This window comes from Helianthus annuus, chromosome 6, assembly GCF_002127325.2.
Source record: "Helianthus annuus cultivar XRQ/B chromosome 6, HanXRQr2.0-SUNRISE, whole genome shotgun sequence".
NCBI classification, from domain to species: domain Eukaryota; kingdom Viridiplantae; phylum Streptophyta; class Magnoliopsida; order Asterales; family Asteraceae; genus Helianthus; species Helianthus annuus.
This window is the reverse complement of record NC_035438.2, coordinates 6,031,467-6,053,060: the sequence shown is the minus strand read 5'-3', so window position 1 is coordinate 6,053,060 and position 21,594 is coordinate 6,031,467. Positions and strand designations below refer to the sequence as shown.

The 21,594-nt window shown below is 37.2% G+C and overlaps 5 protein-coding genes across 6 annotated transcripts; 3 read left to right on the top strand and 2 right to left on the bottom strand.

Moving 5' to 3' along the window:
- The first annotated feature begins 1,932 nt into the window (after positions 1 to 1,932).
- On the top strand, positions 1,933 to 9,286 carry LOC110864496 (serine/threonine-protein kinase BLUS1). Of its 2 annotated transcripts, none has more exons than XM_022113576.2 (22): positions 1,933 to 2,276; positions 3,362 to 3,616; positions 3,690 to 3,814; positions 3,906 to 3,950; positions 4,380 to 4,461; positions 4,550 to 4,618; positions 4,686 to 4,856; positions 4,929 to 4,994; positions 5,096 to 5,164; positions 5,280 to 5,348; positions 5,717 to 5,778; positions 5,860 to 6,117; positions 6,205 to 6,323; positions 6,402 to 6,496; positions 6,580 to 6,639; positions 6,719 to 6,829; positions 6,910 to 6,961; positions 7,907 to 7,962; positions 8,058 to 8,116; positions 8,189 to 8,240; positions 8,322 to 8,411; positions 8,908 to 9,286. In XM_022113576.2, the coding sequence occupies exons 1-21, from the start codon at positions 2,121 to 2,123 to the stop codon at positions 8,367 to 8,369; spliced, it is 2,079 nt and encodes a 692-aa protein (XP_021969268.1). In that variant the 5' UTR covers positions 1,933 to 2,120; the 3' UTR covers positions 8,370 to 8,411; positions 8,908 to 9,286. The 2 variants fall into 2 exon arrangements, with proteins under 2 accessions (XP_021969268.1, XP_021969267.1); XM_022113575.2 differs by having other exon boundaries at positions 8,885 to 9,276.
- A 618-nt stretch (positions 9,287 to 9,904) lies between these two features.
- LOC110864497 lies at positions 9,905 to 12,196 on the top strand. The gene is made up of 6 exons (XM_022113577.2): positions 9,905 to 10,192; positions 10,406 to 10,618; positions 10,716 to 10,795; positions 10,883 to 10,958; positions 11,758 to 11,838; positions 11,918 to 12,196. Exons 1-6 carry the CDS (start codon positions 10,088 to 10,090, stop codon positions 12,056 to 12,058), a joined length of 696 nt encoding a protein of 231 aa, XP_021969269.1. The 5' UTR covers positions 9,905 to 10,087; the 3' UTR covers positions 12,059 to 12,196.
- Positions 12,197 to 16,207: 4,011 nt separating this feature from the next.
- Positions 16,208 to 17,780, bottom strand: LOC118479672. Its single transcript, XM_035974346.1, has 3 exons — positions 17,504 to 17,780; positions 17,086 to 17,404; positions 16,208 to 16,407 (listed from the first exon to the last, which is right to left on the bottom strand). Exons 1-3 carry the CDS (start codon positions 17,756 to 17,758, stop codon positions 16,244 to 16,246), a joined length of 738 nt encoding a protein of 245 aa, XP_035830239.1. The 5' UTR covers positions 17,759 to 17,780; the 3' UTR covers positions 16,208 to 16,243.
- A 352-nt stretch (positions 17,781 to 18,132) lies between these two features.
- Positions 18,133 to 19,957, top strand: LOC110864498 (serine/threonine-protein kinase fray2-like). Its single transcript, XM_022113578.2, has 8 exons — positions 18,133 to 18,403; positions 18,477 to 18,601; positions 18,693 to 18,737; positions 19,167 to 19,248; positions 19,337 to 19,405; positions 19,473 to 19,643; positions 19,716 to 19,781; positions 19,883 to 19,957. The coding sequence occupies exons 1-8, from the start codon at positions 18,176 to 18,178 to the stop codon at positions 19,940 to 19,942; spliced, it is 846 nt and encodes a 281-aa protein (XP_021969270.1). The 5' UTR covers positions 18,133 to 18,175; the 3' UTR covers positions 19,943 to 19,957.
- LOC110864499 lies at positions 19,945 to 20,705 on the bottom strand. The gene is made up of 2 exons (XM_022113579.2): positions 20,425 to 20,705; positions 19,945 to 20,325 (listed from the first exon to the last, which is right to left on the bottom strand). Exons 1-2 carry the CDS (start codon positions 20,677 to 20,679, stop codon positions 19,960 to 19,962), a joined length of 621 nt encoding a protein of 206 aa, XP_021969271.2. The 5' UTR covers positions 20,680 to 20,705; the 3' UTR covers positions 19,945 to 19,959.
- Between the last annotated feature and the right edge of the window lie 889 nt (positions 20,706 to 21,594).

The following is a 21,594-nucleotide window of genomic DNA, read 5'->3' as shown; positions in this document are numbered from 1 at the left end:
CATATCAATTCATCATTTAATTTATAATTGAATTGAATATTTTAAACCTGTGAATAAATGTCATACGCCCCGCTTGCGATATGCGCATATAATGTATATATGCGTGGGCGCTGGGAGGCAAAAGTGAAAGTGCACTAATTTTAATGTTATTTTACTAATTTCGTGAAAATAATGTTAAAAGAGGGGGATGGTTAATCATGCATCATGTGGTGGCATTGATAGCCGAAAGACAAGGGAGTACATACACTAATTGGCCTTTGTCTTAATTGTCGAGTGTTATGTGCCTTGTGTCAAAGGCTTGATACAAAACTACCATCGAGCCGGGGGTCTTACTGAAGCATCCTCTCTATTCCTACGGGGTATAGGTAAGACTGTCTACATCTCACCCTCCTCAGACCCTTCTTTAGCTTTGCTATTGGTGGGATTTACTGAGTATGATGATGATAAAACCTGTGAATAAATAGTTGATATAGTTTAATCAGATATTTAAGGTGTATGATCTCTCAATTTAACTGTTTGCTTACTCTAAATGTGTCTAATCACCAAGCTATTATTTAACCTTTTATTTCTTATAAAAAATGTTGGATCAGATCGACATCAATCACACGTAATAACGGTTTGCTTACGCTCAATGTTTCTAATCACCAAGCTATTCTTTATCCTTTTATTTTTGGTTAAAAAATGTTAGACTAGATCGACATTAATCACACAAATTTACACCGTTGTTTTGTCGAAACTCCATTCAACTCTTTCGATATTATTAAGTTCGAAAACCACAAATAAATTCAATTCAATACAATAACCCCTTTCGATATTATTAAGTTCGAAAAACATAGCATTAGTGTATATCTTTCGTAATTATTTATTAAAAGTTCCATTAGTGTATATCTTTCGTAGTATATAATTAGTGATCCGTATGTGGTGATTTAGAGGTACAAGATGATATATAATCTACATGCTATGGAATATTGATGATAAAAAAATAAATAAATACGAACATCTACATGCTATGAAATATTGATGACAAAGAACAGATAAATACGAACAATATGCTGTAAAAAGAACAATAAATCCTTACAAATATGAATGAAGTACATTCGTGAAGTCCTACTTTCACATACTTTGCGATCGCGTATCACAAAGAGCCTAGCCATAAAATAAAACGAACGTTTTATTAAGATACCTTAGTGAAGATATGACACATGAGTTGTGAATTGTGATAGCATATAACGTGCACTCAAGTCCGTATCTATAAGAAGTTTTGATACATGAACAAAAGTAGATACACAATTATATAGTCACATGCATCATGAACAAAAGGGTGTTGGGTTGAAGGGTTTTGGGGGACGAAGTGGAGGGTGATTGTCGCAGTGGTGGATGAGGTTGAAGATGATGGTGGGAGGGTGAGGTGGTGGCGTTTTTTCCAGTGGGGTGAGGTGGTGGTGGTGGTGGTGGTGAAAGGTGGAGGTGGCAAAGATTGGGGAAGATGAAGAAGGCGGGGGGTGGTGGGTCCCACATAAATTTCTAATACTAATTATATATCTTTTAACTTTTTAGTTATTTATTAACGGTAAGAGCATTTAGGTCATTTCACACCCACTTAACTGAAAAAATTAACATTCATGCGCTTCAAGGACCATCCGAGAACGAGTATGCAAAAGTTGAGTACCATAGCTGTAATTTTAAAAGTGTATAGACTATAGGTGAAATCTGAGCAAACCATAAGGATTATCCGAACATCTTCACTTTTATTCTCTATAAACCAAGGATATGAAAAAACGACACTTTTCCACAAAATTATTATTATTATTATTATTATTATTATTATTATTATTATTATTATTATTATTATTATTTTAGACGGTGAATCTATCAATTTTCCACAAGCCAAACACACAAACAATAAGCTCAAAAAATTAATTAAAAAAAAACAAATAAATAAACAAGAAAGTCTGACATGAAACCCCGGGACCGAAGACGGGGTGCTCGGAGTGTGCAAAAATAAAAATAAAAATCAAATCTATACACAAAACACATATCATCTTCATCATCGTCAACTTCCGTCAGTCTTCACCATCGTCAACTCCTTTTCAGATCACCGTTGATTAACCATCGGCCGGATGGGCGGCAACTACACCACTAATCCAGACGATTACAATCTTCTAGAAGAAGTCGGTTACGGCGCCAGTGCCACCGTCTACCGAGCGATCTATCTTCCGTCTAATCATGTTGTTGCCGTTAAGTGTTTGGATCTCGAACGCATCAACAGTAATCTGGTATTTCTCTTACTAATTACTTACTTATCTCTTGTTCATGTTTTCATTTCATTTTGCTAATTAATTAATTCAGCTATATAACTAGTAATTGAAAATTAGATTTAAATTAGGGCGTTTTTGCTGCTTTTTGATTGAATTGAATTGATTTAGTGTTTGATTTAGGTTTGTGTTAGTGATCGTAATTCGTATGCACGGATATGTATTGACTTTTTAGGATTTACTAATTCAACATCATGATATTATATGTTTTTGTGTGACATTAATTGTGGAGTTGAAATGTTTAATGAAATTATGCTTAAAGTGTTTGATATTATGGAATTATTATTGATCTTAGAAGTTGAAGCTTGAGTCATTAGGTATAAGAAGTCAAAAGTGTTGTATCTTATTTGTATATGAAAGACTTGAAATTGTATCGGTTTGATTTCGAGTTGCTGTAGTCAGAGTAGATGTGTATGTGTAGTGAAGTTTACAAAGTTTTATCTGTGATCTGTGGGTTATTACTTATAAGGATTTGCCTTTTGAGCTTACTTAAGTGTAAAATCATTAACTGCATAAAAATTAGGGCTAGCCACCGTAGATACGTGATAATGTTGTTGAATTTTGCTGCAAGAAAGAGATTAAAAGGTAAAACAGAAGTGTTTCGGACCTTCGGTTAAATGCTGAGCTGTTGATAATATCTAGGGCTCTAGGCATTTGAAAGAAAATTAATTAATGTTAAGTTTCACTAAATTTAGGAATATAAGTTTATTATCAGAATCTGATTGATTCTCTTCATGTCAAGCCGGCATCGGTTTCTTGTATCTCCATGGGTTGCCGGATATTTTTTTTTTCAATTTATCTCGATCCTTACGGAACTTCGAATAGCTTCATTTTGTATTTTCTGGAATATATCTTAACAAAATCACTCGAGTTTATTTTATCTAGAAACGCATTTGTCTTTTATCTTTCTTTGCGTCTTCCCCTTTTATACTCTTACTTGTTTCAGCGACGATAACACAAACTAACAGAAGCAATATATATGAATATATAGCAAATACAATATAGTCGAATTTATTAATTAATAACTCATGTAAGTCCGGTTACAGGATGATATTCGAAGGGAAGCCCAAACAATGAGTTTGATAGATCACCCTAACGTGATACGAGCATTTTGTTCATTTGCCGTCAACCAAAACCTTTGGGTGGTTATGCCATTCATGGCTCAAGGTTCGTGTCTACATCTCATGAAATCCGCATATCCGGATGGATTTGAAGAATCGGCTATTGCATCTATTCTCAAAGAGACTCTTAAAGCATTGGAGTATTTGCACAGACACGGACACATACATCGTGATGTTAAGGTCACTAGATTTAGTATTTTTATTTTGTTTGATTTTTTTTTTTATAATTTTTCTCAATGTTATCTTGGTTTAGGCTGGAAATATACTTCTTGACACTAACGGAGAGATAAAGCTTGGTGACTTTGGAGTGTCGGCTTGTATGTTTGATAGCGGTGATAGACAACGCTCTAGAAATACTTTTGTAGGAACTCCTTGCTGGTTAGTACATGTTCTACTAGCTTTATTCGATAATTTGTGCGGTTTTTAAGTTGTGGTCGGTTATGACTTTCGAATTTGATACTGCATACAGGATGGCCCCGGAGGTGCTGCAGCCAGGAAGTGGATATGATTTTAAGTGAGTATAGAAGATGTTTTCGTTTTATACTAATGAAATATACACACCAATGTTTTGAAAACCGGACCGGCCGGTTGGACCGGGAACCGGGGGTCTGGCCGGTCTGGTTCACCTTATCAGACCGTTTTAAGTCGAACCGGCCGGTTGGACTGGGAACCGGCAGTCGGACCGGAAAACCAGGTGGTCGAACCGGGGTTTTAAGGGCGGATTTTGATTAAAAATTTTCAATTTTATCCTATTTATTTTTATAATATTTACGCCATCACCCGGTTCTTATATCCGATCCGACCGGCTCGACTGGCCCAACCAGTGGACCAGTAAGGAGACCGGTTCAACGTCCGGTCCGGTTCTGGAAACATTGGTACACGTTTGATTATTTGCACAACACATTACAATTTGGTGTTAAAACATCATAATCATCATTTACAGGGCTGACATCTGGTCATTCGGAATTACCGCACTGGAATTGGCTCATGGTCATGCCCCTTTCTCAAAGTACCCTCCAATGAAGGTTAGTATTCTAGTAACCTATTGAATATATTCATGCCCGTTATTAGTTTTATCGTTATTCAACTTTTTCTTATGTTTTTGTGTCTCAGGTCCTCTTGATGACCATACAAAATGCACCCCCAGGACTTGATTACGATCGGGATAAACGCTTTTCTAAGGTGTCATGTTTTTACATATGGTTGTATCTTTATATAATGTTAACTAAAAAGTTCTAGTTTTTAACAGTCTTTTAAAGAATTGGTTGCTATGTGCTTGGTAAAAGATCAAACAAAAAGGCCAACTGCTGAAAAGTTGTTAAAACACTCGTTTTTCAAACAAGCTAAACCGCCAGAGATCTCCGTGAAGAAACTCTTTGCGGACTTACCGCCACTGTGGCATCGTGTGAAAGCCCTTCAGGTATGAAAACACTAGCTTTACGGTATCTATAAGTTAACTGGCTTGTGTATATGACTTGTGAGATATGTGCAGATTAAAGATGCGGCCCAACTAGCTCTCAAGAAGATGCCGTCAGCAGAACAAGAAGCGATATCACAAGTTAGATGCGTTATTATGTTAATGAAGTTAATATGCTTGTTTTTCTTTTCTTTTTAATTATGGTTTTATATTTGTCTTTTTTTTATGATTATGATATCCAGAGCGAGTACCAGCGAGGTGTTAGTGCATGGAACTTTAATGTTGAAGATTTAAAATTCAAAGCATCCTTGGTATTATTCTAAGCATTTTGTTACTTATTAAAATGACTATATAGCCATATGGCAATTTACTTCTTGCACTTTACAATATGACTTTTAACTTGAATTTTGAAACTTTTTGCTAAAGATGCAAGATGATGACGAAATTCAAGATATCAAGGAAGATGATGGCAGTTCAACTTCAGTTGTCAATAATGTAAGTCTATTTTTAAAACAGAGTAAAATTCCATTTTCGTCCCTGAGGTTTGGCCAGTTTTGCGACTTTCGTACAAAGGTTTGTTTTTCCGCATTTGGATTCGAAAGGTTTATAATCTTGCCAATTTCATCCGGCTCGTTAACTCCATCCTTTTTACATAAAATTTGAAAGACCGAGTTGCCCTTTAAGTTGCAAAGGATGGAGTTAACGAGCCGGATGAAAATGACAAGATTTCAAACCTTTTGGATCCAGATGCGGATAAACAAACCTTTGGACGAAAGTCGCAAAACTGGCCAAACCTCAGGGACGAAAGTGGCATTTTAACACCATTAATCTGGATTTTAGTTTTTAACACCATTAATATGCAGGATGCATCCGATTCAAAGGCTACAATCGGCAAAGTAGATTCCACAAGCGAGCTTGTTTCTAGGTCAATGCTCATCCTGTGGTCTTTGCAAGCTTCTGTTTCTGTATTATTGTTTAACTCTTTTTATTTATTAACTTGATTTAGTGATGAAGTAGTCTCGTCTGAATCCTTGAGCAATAAGGATAATACTACAGAAAGTAATACGCCAGATGGCAATAAAGGGAACACTTTAGAAAAAGACAGAACAAAAACAGAGCAACTACCATCAACATCAGATAAAGATTCAGCGCAGGCTAAGACAAGAATTTTGACAGGAAGAAACCGACAAACGCAGAGTGGGCCCCTAGTGGCTGGTGTTGTCTTAAATCACTCCAAATCCGATAGAACTCGTAGTTCAGAAAGGTTTCACCATTATCCTTAAGTCATATTACATATATATGATCCTTTTATTACTTTCATGATGATTTACCAAATTAAGTCTTTTTTTAGCTCACAAGCAATTGATAAAATTCATCAAGTAAGGAGAGCTCCGAGCTTTAGTGGTCCATTGAACCTTCCGAATAGAGCTTCCGGAAACAGTTTATCTGCTCCAATAAAACCATCAGGAGGTATTCATTCTCGCGTTTTGCTGAATATTTTAATAAAATTCTTGTTTGACCAGTATGCGTATATTTTGACTTCCGCAGGATACAGGGATTCGTTGGATGACAAATCAAAAGCAAATTTGGTACAAATAAAAGGACGTTTTTCTGTGACATCTGAAGATCTTGATTTTGTTAAGGTAAGTTGCATTGTCTTGCTACTCGTCTAATAACAATCATCTAATTTTTGAATTTTCATCTTATTTTTAATAATGTAAATTAGGAGGCATCACTGAGGAAGTCCGCTAGTGTAGGTGACTGGATACTTGATTCAAATAAAATGGTTTGTATTATACTCAACTTCATCTTTTACAACGTTATGAATTTTTGCGACTCTAAAATCTACGTTGGCCGTTTGGCAGCCTACACCTACTACTAAGGATATCAATAGCGGTTCTATACATAACGTTCTACCTGCATCGGTGCTCATGCCTCACCTTCAAAACCTTTTTCAGCAGACAACACTCCAACAGGTAAACCATGGTTACTTCTTATAGGAAATTACAAATTATCAATTTAATGTTGTTACTAAATGATTTGTTTGTTTCTCCAGGATCTTATCTTGAATTTGTTGAGTAGCTTACAATCAGCTGAGGTGCCAGAGGGTGAGCTAATATACCTTTGTTGGATCTTATTGTGCTTGTGAATAGGGCTGCAAACGAACTGAACGAACACGAACATTCGTGTTCGTTTAAGGAAATATATGTGCTCACGAATGAACTGTTCATGAACACTTACCGAACAAGATTTTATGTTTGTGTTTCTTTGTTAAGAAAATGAACGTGTTCGTGTTTGTGTCTGTTTGTTAATTTTAGGCAACGAACACAAACGAACGTTCATGAACACCAATTAATGTCCATGAACACAAATGGAAACAAACGCGAACACAAACAAGCGTTCATGAACATAATATATAATACACTGATACTTATTAAATATTTTATTTGTCCGAGTTTTGAAGCATTTAAATAAAATATAAAAACTAAAAACACTAATAAACTATCGAACATAAACTAACGTTCACGAACATAAATGAGCGAACGCGGCTTCTGTTCATGTTTGTTCATTTAACTAAACCAACGAAATTTCTTGTTCGTGTTCGTTTGTTTAATAAACGAACGAACACAAATGAACTTCACGCCGAATGGTTCACGAACTGTTCGCTGAACGTTGGTTCGTTTGCAGCCCTACTTGTGAATATGAGTAGGAAAATGTGCTGGTCAGGTCAAAACTGGCAGCTCTAGAAAACGGGTCAAAAGGGGTTGGCTTGGGTTGAAGGCAGCTTTTAATGACTTTACACAAAAAATAGAATTTCTTAGAAGCCCATAATAGCGATTTTACTTTATACCAGTTTATGTTTGCAAGTTGATGTTGACTTTTATTGTAATTTAGGTTCTTTAGTTTGGATTGGTACAACATTTTTGAACGGATGTGTTTGGTTTGGTACAATGGTTTCATTTATGTAATTAGTTAGTTAGTTATTAATTCAAAAATTAGATTAGCTATAAAACTAGATTATTAGCTTTTGATTCGTTATTAATGTTTTTCAGCTTCTCAAAATGGGAAGTTGCCCCCATTGCCTCGCAGCTCGGAGAATAACGGCTACGTATGTACTTTCACATAATAAATTAATCACTAACCGTCGTTTTCCGTTCATCAATCTGTGATAAACAAATTCACCTGTTGCATTTCAATTTTCAGGCTGAAGTTTCTGATAGAGAGCGTTTGCTGCTAACCAAGGTTTCCGAGCTACAATCCAGGTTATCGAATACAGACAGGTTTCAACTAAAAGCCACATTATGTTCTATATATTAATAGTTATTCATATACAGGTTAACAAGCTTGACTGAGGAGTTGACCGCTGAAAAGTTGAAATACATACAAGTGAGTCGGTTTAGTTTTTGATTATCAGTTAGTTTTGTTATTAGTTATTACACGAGACGTTAAATTGGCTGCTGTTTACAGTTACAAGAGCAAGTTGATGCTGTTACCAAAGGAGAAGCTGATGCTTGATATCCTCGTGGAAATACGATTGATGTAATGCTGTATATTATGGTAAATTAATCTATTTCTTTTTTTCTTTGAGTAAAATACCATTTCCGTCCATGAGGTTTGGCCAGTTTTGCGAATTTCGTCTAAAGGTTTGTTTTTTTTTTGCATCTGGATCCAAAAGGTTTGAAATCTTGCCATTTTTATCCGGCTCGTTAACTCCATCCATTTTCTCCGTTAAGTCAGGGGTATCTTCGTCTTTTTTGTTAACTTACAAGGCAATTCGGTCTTTTGAACACTTGTACAGAAAGTGAAAAAGACTGAACTGCCCTTTAAGTTAACAAAAAAGACGGAAATACCCCTGACTTAACGGCGAAAAATGGGTGAAGTTAATGAGCCGGATGAAAATGGCAAGATTCAAACCTTTTGGATCCAGATGCCGAAAAACTAACTTTGGATGAAAGTCGCAAAACTGGCCAAACCTCAGGGACGAAAATGACATTTTATAAAAGTAACTGTTTTATCTAGCCTAACTATAGCTACAATTGCAACGTGCAAGCAGTGGTGCTTGCAATCAAGAAAATTGGATGATCATCCTCAGCTGTGTAATAAGTTTTTGTGTGAAGAATTCCCGATCTTGAAATGCGAATATTCGGGTAGTGAGGAAGCCATTTCTTTGATTCATTTTTCATACAAAGAGAAAGGGTGCCTCGGTTTGCGGTTTACAGTTATAGCAGCAAGCGTGACTGCTTGATTCGTGGGGCTGATTCTCTTGAAGCTCATTCTATAGATAATTTGTATGTTTAATGTTGTAGCTGTCAAAAACAGGACATTTAAATGAAAGGTTTTTGTTGTATTTTAAGATATTCTGTAACTGTTATAATACCAGAAATGTGAATATCATGAACAAACGAACTAGTTGATGTTTTTATTTTCGGGTTTCAGAACAAGCGTGAATTTGAAACCTTTTTGGAACATGATTCGTCTTTGAGACGAAGGAAATCGATTTCCATCGAAAATGATTCCACATCTCTCAAGTAACTTCTGCTTCTAGAAGATTTTTCCTATTTTAAACGGGTGAGATTTGATCTCACCCGTTATCCAATGGTGCTGATTAGATATTGAAAGCTCTAACTGTAATGAGAACATTAGGCTACTCGGTGTAGTTGATGGAGAATGAGCCTTCACGTCAGCGTCACGTAGGATGAGCGTGAGGATGGGGCAAAGAGGATGAACCTAAGGAAATGGGGATGACCTAATATATATATGTTGTATGTATATGTGTGTGAGAGGGATTTTGTCCTTTACCGTCCGTCCTCATCGTCTCCTCCCCGCCGATCTCAACGCCGAAATGCCTAAGGAAATGGTGTTTGTGGGCGTCGCCGGGCCTGGACGACCCCTACACCGAGTGGCCTTAGTACATATCCAGAAAGATAACCGTCAAGTAATCTCAGCTTCTAAAACATTTTCTTTAATGTATATACTGAGTCTCCTATATGAGTAAAAAAGTAAAATTATACAAGATAGATAGACGTTTGGTTTTGTTGAGTTATCTGTAATTAAAAACTAAAACGGAATATTAATCACGTGAACACTCCAACCTAAACCACCACTAACATCCAAGATTCACGCTTCCCGACTTGTACCAAAAGTCGAAGCATCTTCTTCACTTTTTGTCACGCCACCGTCAACTCTTCAGCCACCACCACCGCCTCCGCCGCCGCTCCTCTTTTTCTCCGGCGATGAACTCCGTCTCTCTCACCACCGCCTGCAACTCTTGCACTCTTCCACAACTCCAACATCTATTCACACTTCATCATCACCCTCATAAATCCCTTATTAATCAGGTCATCAATCTTTTCTTATTACTTTTATTATTATTATTGTATTATAAGACTTCTGAAGTGTCTATATACACCACTCGTATATTTGTATACAAGTCGTATACTTCATGTGAAAAAAGATAATACAACTCGTATATCTGTATACGAGTCGTATATGTGAGGGTGTGTCAAAAGATCCATTAGGTGCTTAGTTGGTTTTTTTTTATATATATATAGAAGAGGAGAATTAGGAAAGGAAGGTGCAAGGCGGCGTTAGCACACGACGCTCCGTTCGTGGTGGCGATGGGTGCGTGTGTACTAAACTCATTGGTGTTTCCGCTTCCTATGAGTCCGAACGACGACGAAGAGAGTAACTCGGTGATCGATTCAGCCGATGCAAGGTTTGCTGTCATGGGGATTATTAGTTTCATTCCTTACTTTAACTGGATGGTGAGTGAGATGAATCTGATTGATTATATTATATTACATGATGATGACATGATATCGATATGATGATTGATTGTTGTGGTTTACTGTATGTATGTAGAGTTGGGTGTTTGCTTGGATGGATACCGGGGATAAACGTTATGTCGTATATGCTATTGTTTACTTGGCTCCTTACTTAAGGTTTGTAAATTTATACTGTATTCTACAACTTGTGTATATTTACTGTATTGTACTTGTGTATATTTATATGGTTACTTGTGATCGCAGGTCGAATTTGTCATTGTCACCTGATGAAAGTTGGTTGCCTATTGCCAGCATTATTCTCTGCATTCTACACATTCAGGTAAACCAAAGGCTCATCATGCTTCTCATGGTGATTGTAGTTACATCTAATTATGTAGGGTCCGCTATAGATACGCTATACGGTGTAAATGGTCATTTGGGTCATATGACTTTGTTAGATGTCACATTAGGCACTTTTGTGTCAGGTGACATCATACAGCCCATATGACGGGGCGCAGTGGCGAAGCTTGAAGTTTTCGTCAGGGGGTCGAAAACGTATATACCCAAAAAATTCTATAGAACCGGGGGGTCGAAAACGTATATACCCAAAAGTTTCTATACGAAAACTACATGTACAACACTACTGAGCGAAAAGTTCGGGGGTCGGCGCCCCTCCCGGCCCCTTATATGCTACTGAAGTAACTCAAAAGTGATATCAAATACAAGACTGATGAAATTCGATACCTTTATTCAAGCACACAAAGGGCAATTTATAGCCTTACATCATAACGTAAACATAACAGCAAATAAGGAACGATAAACAAACGAATAAAGTGCAACAACCCTAGAACGTGACTCTGCTAATACGACCGAGTAAACTGGCTGGACTTTGACTGCCAACGTATCTAAAGCCCATTATTCAAACTAACAAAACAAACATTCAGCGCATGTATATGCGACTTATACTATAGGCCCAATAGCTACGCCCCTGACGGGGCGAATATTGTCATTAGGACGTATGACTTTGTTAGTGGTCACATCAGTTATTTTTGCCTTTTCATATGACACGCCAGTGGACAGTGGCGTCTGGACATACCCGATCATATAAAAAAAGTCATTGATATGTATACCATTTGCAGTTAGAAGCCAGCATCAAGAACGGAGATTTGCAGAACTTTCCATTATTGAATCGAAAGAAAGATGGTAGAATCTCCGAACAGGTACTAATCACAAGTTGAATCCGATAACATATTTCAAAGCTTGGTTATGGTCATGGGCGTAACGGTTTTGGTTTTTTAGGAGACAAGAAAAGATGAACGAAACCTACCTTCCGCAAACGATGAACCAAGAAATAAGATTAGATATTGGGGGATCCCTAAAAAGCATACTCGACAAGTTGAGCATTCGGATGAGGAAGAAGAGGAAGGGAAAGAAGAATAGGTACTCTCATCAATACTACTCAAATGGTTTTCAACATAAGCTGTTCAATTGCTTTACAATTTGATTCATCAAGTATTGGACACATTTCAAACTCACAAATTCATAAATAGAAAATCAGTAGTATCTTTCCTTCCTTTCTAGTCATGTTTCAGAACAACAAATAACAAACAAATGGTAGGTAAACGGGTCGAGAGATTACTATTCACCACCCGCTGGACCCTGTTAAGGAATTCCACGGCCTCTGGGTCTAGGGAACCAAATGTATTAAAAGCAAATGGGATAAACACGTGTAGATTCTCTAAACAAGCTTTCTCGTGTTTAGCGACCTTGTCTGATTCCGTCTTCAACGCTGCCTGGCCAACAACAAACCAATTATCCCTCGGCCCAACAAGAGAGCACACAAACGTGGTTTTCCCTGGCCCACCCAAACACAAGAATATCGCCGAAGAGTAGACCCCCCATTGAGCGAATCCGTCTGAAAGTTCACCAGAGCCTCCTTTGTTGCCGAAATTCAACGATTTGTATCTTTTCAAAGTTTTTAGCGTTCATACGTTCTCGCGTTTTGTTAGGTTGTGATAGAACCTAGAAATCTAACAAACGTAATTGATAGATTTAACTGCTGGAAACTTAAATATTATAAGATAAAAGACCCGATTCGAGATGGGTTAATCTCCAAGAACAAAGGTATAGATACCCCAATTTAGATAACATAAACATTGACAATTCTCCAAAGTAGAACAAGAGATAAATAAACATAAATAGAGATAACTGCTCCTAAACTTCAGCTACACATTTACCCACCAGCCTTAATTCTTATTAAATGCTTTCTTGACTGGGCCCTTGACTAGGTATGGGTTGCAATTGAGTTAAGGGTCTAGTTGTGTTTATTGGGCTCTATTGGAATCCTACCAGGTTGTCTTATTAATTTAGTGATCAATATGAGCAATATAACTTAACATGGATGACCATTAATATACCAAAATAGGCTTCAATATTCTCAAGAAAAAAAAAAAAAAAAAAAAACTTTCATGATTTAAATCCACTAGAATGATCAAATTATGAAGAACAAGAAGAAGAAACTAATGTATCTAACATAGCAATAGCAGACGAACAGAACTATAAACCGTAGAAACATGCAACTTTTCTAAAGGATATCTTCATCATCAAAGTCATCTTCAAAGGAGTTGAAGAAGTTTGCATCCGTGAGGCGTCGGTAAAAAACGTTGCCGAACGTATCGAAATCATAAAACTGATCAGTGTCAACGAACGACTCTTGTTTGATGCCAATATCATCATCTTCACCCATATGTTCCATCTTTTTCTTTGCATTACCCATCGAGTAAAGGTTCCCCATCCCACCCTTGCCTTATAGATATGGCGATATATCTTAAACCAGAATCACAGAAACAAATATAACGCATGTTATCTTGGAAACTTTAATAAATTATAGGAGTAGAAACTTATAACTTAAGTAATCGAATCCTAGTCTAATTATTATTTTTATGACAAGGATTTGAAATTTGGTATGAAAGTATTTATTATTATTATTATTATTATTATTATTATTATTATTATTATGGTTATCAACGCCTAAAATAGATTGGGCTTGTTTCTTTTACCGCCTTCGGGCGGTGGGTCTCCTTGGAATGGTGGGCGGGCCTGGTCGCCAACGTTGTCCCTGTTCACAGGGCGTGGGTGTCCTTTCGCTAATGGGTTTATTACCCATGTGGCCAGGCTAGTATAGTATTCGTTGACTGTTAAAGAAAAAACTTGTTTGAATCTTTATCTTAATTTATCCGAGTTATGGATTAAGCTAATGCCTAATCCAACCGACTTCTGATTAAAGTCGGTCTGAACCAAATCATTTTGTTTGAATCAGTAAATAAGCCCAACAATCACCCCTCTAACTTTTAGACTATCCACATTCACAACACAACTCAACCCAATCTTTGATAAAAAAAAACTAATTTTTCTCTCTTCAATCTACACAACCCAACCCAATCCAACCTTTACACCCATTAGCAACCAAGGGGAACGTTCTTGTACAAATAATTTTATAACATACTAAAGATACAAATTGAAGGAAAACCCAAAAAGACAAGGTGACATTTTTGTAATTATCAATAACTATCAAAGTTACTCTACAAATATACCTAAAAAATGTAGCGATTTTTTTATAAAAAATATTAAAAAAATTTGTGTTTTTTAGGTATTTTTGGTTGACTTCGCATTTGTATAGTAACTTTGATAGTTGGTGGTAATTACAAAAATGTCACCTTTTCTTTTTTGAGTTTTCCTTCAATTTGTATGTTTAGTATGTTAAAATTATTTGTATTTGATCTTTTGCCTAGCAACCAAACCTAACTATTTTTTTATTAAATAAATATGATTTTTTATATTATTGTTTATTTTTTAAAATATATTATAAATAGTAAGAATAATTGTTTTATTTAGTAACAAAACCTAAAATGATTTCTCTCTTTTGCAACCTGGGTTGCCACCACGACCAGGTTATGGCATAAAATTTACCTTTTTTTTATTTTTTATAATCCTTCGCCCGACCGACCTGGTGATTCAGTCACCGATGTGGACAGTTTTAGGCCTGAACCAAACCACTTCGTTTGAGTCGGTAAATAAGCCCGACAATACCCCCTTAATTACTGACTCAAAATAGGTAGGTTTCCACGTCTTGCCCTTTTAATTCTATGACTGAGTTGTATCGTCTCCCCCTGGCTCTATCACTAAGATGCATTGCTTCGTTTAATCTAATACACCAATTACATCTTTAGACCGGGGGTATGGTGGGGCTTGGGTTGGGGCATTAGTTGACACGTGGAATGGGAGCCCCCACCGCCTAGTGACGTGTCCGCGGGGTATGGCGGGACGTGGGTTGGGTGCACCGCATGGCAGATTATTAAAAAAAAATTACAAAAAATTTATAAAATTCACACAACATTTATAAAAAAAAACCCTACAATTTCATTAAAATTTTAAAAATTACATAATCCTAAAAATTACATAATACCTAAAAATTACAAAATAACAAACCTAGAGCGTTAGATAAATTTCAAAAAGGGCGATCTTGTCGAACGCCTTTCGCTCCTTGCCTAGAAATTCAATATTCGCCACCGCCACCCGATCCTCGTGGCTTAAATCGCCGCTCGGAACGGCTTCGTAGTAAGCCTTGAAACGATCGAGCTTGGGCCGTAGCTCGCGCCATTTATGTTGGCACGCGTTGAGGTTGTGGCGGTCGTGACGGACGTTATGTTTGTAGGTTGCGAATGCTTCCGGCCAATATCGTGTTTGGCCGGGTTGACGAGCCTTCATAGCGTCAACAACGCTTGTAACGAGAGCCAATTCTTCCTCGTGGGTCCAAGATGCCATCTTCTTCGGGTTGGGTGGATAGCGGTGGATAGTGACAGGTTTGGAAGTTTGGAAGTGGGGTAGCCGGTGGATAGCGACGGTTTGGAAGTGGAGCAGCCAGTGGATAGCGACGGGTTTGGGATGGGGTAGCCGGTGGGGTTGGGGGTTATTTATAGCGGACCCGGGTGGCGGTTTGGGGTAGCCAAACGGTTTGAATTTTAAAATTCAAACTTTCAAATGGTCAAAATGGCCCGCTATGACATGGCGGGGTCAGCGAATAGGAGCAAGCCAGCTAGCATGTCACCCACTCACCCCCGCCCCACGCCCGGCTTGAAACCCAAGCCCCAAGGGCCACGCCCCAACCCAAGCCCACCCGGGGTGGTGGCTTGGGCGTTTTCCCCCAACCCACGCCCCAACCCAAGCCCCATACCCCATAATCTTAACACAAACTATATGCTAATTTCAGTTTAGGCACTAACTACACTAACATAGTTTCTAACTAAGTTTAACTAAACTTTAACGAATTAACAAGATCCGAGATTAACCAACCTTTATATATTTATGGTTTAAACAACAGTTTACATCCTTTGAAGTTGACCTCCCAAAATGAGCCAAATGTGTAAAATAACCAGTGTTATATTATAAATTGCACCTATGTATCTCAAAGGGGCCTAGAAAAATCATTTGCTGCACTAAGTAAATCAAAGATTCTAGCATATGATGTTAGTTGATCATATGACAATGCTGTATTTCAAAATATTGGAGCCTTGGTATCTACACTACAAAGCCAATATGGTTTCTGGTATAAACAAATTTGTATTTTTACAATTTTGTTCTTGTTTCAAGAGGAAATGGACTTAAAATCCCCGTCTTGTAACAGATATCTAGACCAGCAGCAGCTATAAAAAAGATTATAACATTCTCAGAAACACAAATTGCACCACCGAAAGCATCCAAAGATGACTGCCCATCCAGTGTAGCAACTCCTGCACCATAAATTTGCACCTTTTTAAAAATTTAAAAAAAAATACATATTTTGGTGTCCGCCCATCCAGACACCACTGACGTGACATGTTATACACCGTATGATGTCACTCTAAGAGCATTCACATCAATTCCATCAATTTTTCACCCTAAATTACACTAAAAAACACTACATCTTCTTTCTCTTTTTCAATTAAATAATATTCTTTTATACCTTTATCATTACCTTTTCTCTCTCCTCCACTCACAATCACTTTCAAAATATATTAAAAATTATAGGGGTGAACAGTGTCCCCTCAAATATACAGATGAACAGTAACATTTTCTCTCTCCTCCACTCACAACCACTTTTTTATACTCTTTATATTATAAAAACTCCACTCACATATTTTAGTGGGTTGGATGTGAATACTCTAATGACAGATAAAAGAATGGTCACATGGGTCGTATAAGAGCCTGTATGAGGTGGTGTTTGCCAAATCATACAGTTGTTTTGACTGACACATAAACGACCAACTAACGTGACCAATGAAAAAGTCATATGGTCCGTATGACCATTTTCACTTTTATCATACGACCCATATGATCATTTTCGCCTTTCATACGGCCCGTATGATGACGTCACCTAAGTGCTTAATACTTAATAGCATCACTGGTATATCTATAGCCGGCCTGAATACCTTTAACAATGCCAAAAGCCGCAGAAGTTCCAGTTTTAAGATGAGCATCATCCAAATCTCTTCGAATAATATAACGATAAGTAGCACCATACAAAGCACAAGTGATTATGAAGATTGCAGATGAAACTGTTAGATCATACATGTTAGTAACATGACTTAAGGCAAATGGCAAGCTTGCTAAGGTGCCAACAATGGCTGAAATGGATGCAGCTTTAACAGATTCCAACTTCTCTTCCATAGTATTTCTTTCAGTCTCACCAATCTGAGCTTCATCCATCATTGTTTTTGCTTCTAACAGTTGTTTCTGAAGTCCAGCAATCTTCAAAAAAAAAAAAAAAAAAAAAAAGAAACCAACATTTCTGTTATGATTAAACTCATATATCTATGGTTATGTAAAGTCATAAAGAAGAAAACAGACCTCGGATTCAAGCTGGTTGATGTTTTTCATGCTTTCTTGTTTCTTGATGTCAGGTTGATCAAATCTATCTAATAGGAGGACTCTACTGACACCATTTTTACTGGTTTTCAAGCTTTTTGTATTGGTTGCAGTAATACCATTGATTTTGTTGCATTTGAGGGCGAATGAAGAAGATGAGGGTGGTGAAAGTGGGTTGAATCTGGAGTGAAATGAGATGTTTGCTGCAGCAGAAATGGGAGTGGGTGTGGTTGCCATGAGGTGTGGATAAGTGACTTGCTGTTTTACTAAATTTAGGAATATAAGTTTATTATCAGAATCTGATTGATTCTCTTCATGTCAAGCCGGCATCGGTTTCTTGTATCTCCATGGGTTGCCGGATATTTTTTTTTTCAATTTATCTCGATCCTTACGGAACTTCGAATAGCTTCATTTTGTATTTTCTGGAATATATCTTAACAAAATCACTCGAGTTTATTTTATCTAGAAACGCATTTGTCTTTTATCTTTCTTTGCGTCTTCCCCTTTTATACTCTTACTTGTTTCAGCGACGATAACACAAACTAACAGAAGCAATATATATGAATATATAGCAAATACAATATAGTCGAATTTATTAATTAATAACTCATGTAAGTCCGGTTACAGGATGATATTCGAAGGGAAGCCCAAACAATGAGTTTGATAGATCACCCTAACGTGATACGAGCATTTTGTTCATTTGCCGTCAACCAAAACCTTTGGGTGGTTATGCCATTCATGGCTCAAGGTTCGTGTCTACATCTCATGAAATCCGCATATCCGGATGGATTTGAAGAATCGGCTATTGCATCTATTCTCAAAGAGACTCTTAAAGCATTGGAGTATTTGCACAGACACGGACACATACATCGTGATGTTAAGGTCACTAGATTTAGTATTTTTATTTTGTTTGATTTTTTTTTTTATAATTTTTCTCAATGTTATCTTGGTTTAGGCTGGAAATATACTTCTTGACACTAACGGAGAGATAAAGCTTGGTGACTTTGGAGTGTCGGCTTGTATGTTTGATAGCGGTGATAGACAACGCTCTAGAAATACTTTTGTAGGAACTCCTTGCTGGTTAGTACATGTTCTACTAGCTTTATTCGATAATTTGTGCGGTTTTTAAGTTGTGGTCGGTTATGACTTTCGAATTTGATACTGCATACAGGATGGCCCCGGAGGTGCTGCAGCCAGGAAGTGGATATGATTTTAAGTGAGTATAGAAGATGTTTTCGTTTTATACTAATGAAATATACACACCAATGTTTTGAAAACCGGACCGGCCGGTTGGACCGGGAACCGGGGGTCTGGCCGGTCTGGTTCACCTTATCAGACCGTTTTAAGTCGAACCGGCCGGTTGGACTGGGAACCGGCAGTCGGACCGGAAAACCAGGTGGTCGAACCGGGGTTTTAAGGGCGGATTTTGATTAAAAATTTTCAATTTTATCCTATTTATTTTTATAATATTTACGCCATCACCCGGTTCTTATATCCGATCCGACCGGCTCGACTGGCCCAACCAGTGGACCAGTAAGGAGACCGGTTCAACGTCCGGTCCGGTTCTGGAAACATTGGTACACGTTTGATTATTTGCACAACACATTACAATTTGGTGTTAAAACATCATAATCATCATTTACAGGGCTGACATCTGGTCATTCGGAATTACCGCACTGGAATTGGCTCATGGTCATGCCCCTTTCTCAAAGTACCCTCCAATGAAGGTTAGTATTCTAGTAACCTATTGAATATATTCATGCCCGTTATTAGTTTTATCGTTATTCAACTTTTTCTTATGTTTTTGTGTCTCAGGTCCTCTTGATGACCATACAAAATGCACCCCCAGGACTTGATTACGATCGGGATAAACGCTTTTCTAAGGTGTCATGTTTTTACATATGGTTGTATCTTTATATAATGTTAACTAAAAAGTTCTAGTTTTTAACAGTCTTTTAAAGAATTGGTTGCTATGTGCTTGGTAAAAGATCAAACAAAAAGGCCAACTGCTGAAAAGTTGTTAAAACACTCGTTTTTCAAACAAGCTAAACCGCCAGAGATCTCCGTGAAGAAACTCTTTGCGGACTTACCGCCACTGTGGCATCGTGTGAAAGCCCTTCAGGTATGAAAACACTAGCTTTACGGTATCTATAAGTTAACTGGCTTGTGTATATGACTTGTGAGATATGTGCAGATTAAAGATGCGGCCCAACTAGCTCTCAAGAAGATGCCGTCAGCAGAACAAGAAGCGATATCACAAGTTAGATGCGTTATTATGTTAATGAAGTTAATATGCTTGTTTTTCTTTTCTTTTTAATTATGGTTTTATATTTGTCTTTTTTTTATGATTATGATATCCAGAGCGAGTACCAGCGAGGTGTTAGTGCATGGAACTTTTCGCCTTTCATACGGCCCGTATGATGACGTCACCTAAGTGCTTAATACTTAATAGCATCACTGGTATATCTATAGCCGGCCTGAATACCTTTAACAATGCCAAAAGCCGCAGAAGTTCCAGTTTTAAGATGAGCATCATCCAAATCTCTTCGAATAATATAACGATAAGTAGCACCATACAAAGCACAAGTGATTATGAAGATTGCAGATGAAACTGTTAGATCATACATGTTAGTAACATGACTTAAGGCAAATGGCAAGCTTGCTAAGGTGCCAACAATGGCTGAAATGGATGCAGCTTTAACAGATTCCAACTTCTCTTCCATAGTATTTCTTTCAGTCTCACCAATCTGAGCTTCATCCATCATTGTTTTTGCTTCTAACAGTTGTTTCTGAAGTCCAGCAATCTTCAAAAAAAAAAAAAAAAAAAAAAAGAAACCAACATTTCTGTTATGATTAAACTCATATATCTATGGTTATGTAAAGTCATAAAGAAGAAAACAGACCTCGGATTCAAGCTGGTTGATGTTTTTCATGCTTTCTTGTTTCTTGATGTCAGGTTGATCAAATCTATCTAATAGGAGGACTCTACTGACACCATTTTTACTGGTTTTCAAGCTTTTTGTATTGGTTGCAGTAATACCATTGATTTTGTTGCATTTGAGGGCGAATGAAGAAGATGAGGGTGGTGAAAGTGGGTTGAATCTGGAGTGAAATGAGATGTTTGCTGCAGCAGAAATGGGAGTGGGTGTGGTTGCCATGAGGTGTGGATAAGTGACTTGCTGTTTTAGGGGACTAGGGGTGGTTCACTAGTGATAGAATCTATCACTCCCACTATCCAATCAAGTCATGCCATGTGTACAACCAATATTCTATCACTAGTGATAGAAATGTAGGGGGGTGGTATCACTAGTGATGGGATTCCAATGTACAAGTATTAATACCCAATGTACAAGTTAATACACATTCATTGATCAAGTTTAACGCGTTATACGTTTAACGCGTTTTCATATTAACGCGTTATTTGTAGGGGCGGCGGCCGTGTATCACGGCGTTGAAATTGTATAACGCGTTTTCATATCACCCACCCCGGGTCCTCTTATGGTTCTTACCCAATTGGAGAAGACAAAATTGCATTATTATTATTTTTAATATTTTATTATTATTTAGGGTGTTAACAATAACATGGCATGTTAACTAACATTGCAAGTCACTTCCTCCTTGTGTTAAAGGACAATAATTGGGTTATGTGTTAACATGTTATGAGATTAAATTAATTATTATTTTCTTTTTTAGACCAAAAACCACTAAAAGATAGGATTATATGAAGTTAACGGGATTAAATTGGAGTGTGGCAAAGTGAAATATGAAAAAAAGATTGATGTGGCACTTAGGTGCAGTTAACAAAGATTAAAGTATACCCAAAAGCCTAATATATACTTTGAATTATTTGGAGGCTTTTCGTTGGTTGAAAAAAAAAATATCACACATATATTCAAGGAGTGTTTACATGTGTTCTTTCGCTTTCCTTGTCTTGTAGACTCTATAGACTTCTATTGTATAACAATACCCTCACATATACTATATTATACAATATATTATTTAACGTAGAGGTGACATAGAAAAGGAGATAACTTTTTTGGAGTTCACACAATTATTATATCAAGTGCTAAAAG

Coding starts and splice junctions, on each gene's coding strand:
- LOC110864496 (XM_022113576.2), top strand. CDS start 2,121: ATGGGCGGCAACTACACCACTAATCCAGACGATTACAATCTTCTAGAA. Junction 3,951..4,379: donor GGAAGTGGATATGATTTTAA/GTGAGTATAGAA, acceptor CATCATTTACAG/GGCTGACATCTGGTCATTCG. Junction 4,462..4,549: donor CAAAGTACCCTCCAATGAAG/GTTAGTATTCTA, acceptor TTTGTGTCTCAG/GTCCTCTTGATGACCATACA.
- LOC110864497 (XM_022113577.2), top strand. CDS start 10,088: ATGAACTCCGTCTCTCTCACCACCGCCTGCAACTCTTGCACTCTTCCA. Junction 10,959..11,757: donor TCTGCATTCTACACATTCAG/GTAAACCAAAGG, acceptor TACCATTTGCAG/TTAGAAGCCAGCATCAAGAA. Junction 11,839..11,917: donor ATGGTAGAATCTCCGAACAG/GTACTAATCACA, acceptor TTGGTTTTTTAG/GAGACAAGAAAAGATGAACG.
- LOC118479672 (XM_035974346.1), bottom strand. CDS start 17,758: ATGGCAACCACACCCACTCCCATTTCTGCTGCAGCAAACATCTCATTT. Junction 17,405..17,503: donor TCAACCAGCTTGAATCCGAG/GTCTGTTTTCTT, acceptor TTTTTTTTGAAG/ATTGCTGGACTTCAGAAACA. Junction 16,408..17,085: donor GGCTTTTGGCATTGTTAAAG/GTATTCAGGCCG, acceptor TTTATGGTGCAG/GAGTTGCTACACTGGATGGG.
- LOC110864498 (XM_022113578.2), top strand. CDS start 18,176: ATGAGTTTGATAGATCACCCTAACGTGATACGAGCATTTTGTTCATTT. Junction 19,406..19,472: donor GGGATAAACGCTTTTCTAAG/GTGTCATGTTTT, acceptor AGTTTTTAACAG/TCTTTTAAAGAATTGGTTGC. Junction 19,782..19,882: donor AACAAGAAGCGATATCACAA/GTTAGATGCGTT, acceptor TATGATATCCAG/AGCGAGTACCAGCGAGGTGT.
- LOC110864499 (XM_022113579.2), bottom strand. CDS start 20,679: ATGGCAACCACACCCACTCCCATTTCTGCTGCAGCAAACATCTCATTT. Junction 20,326..20,424: donor TCAACCAGCTTGAATCCGAG/GTCTGTTTTCTT, acceptor TTTTTTTTGAAG/ATTGCTGGACTTCAGAAACA.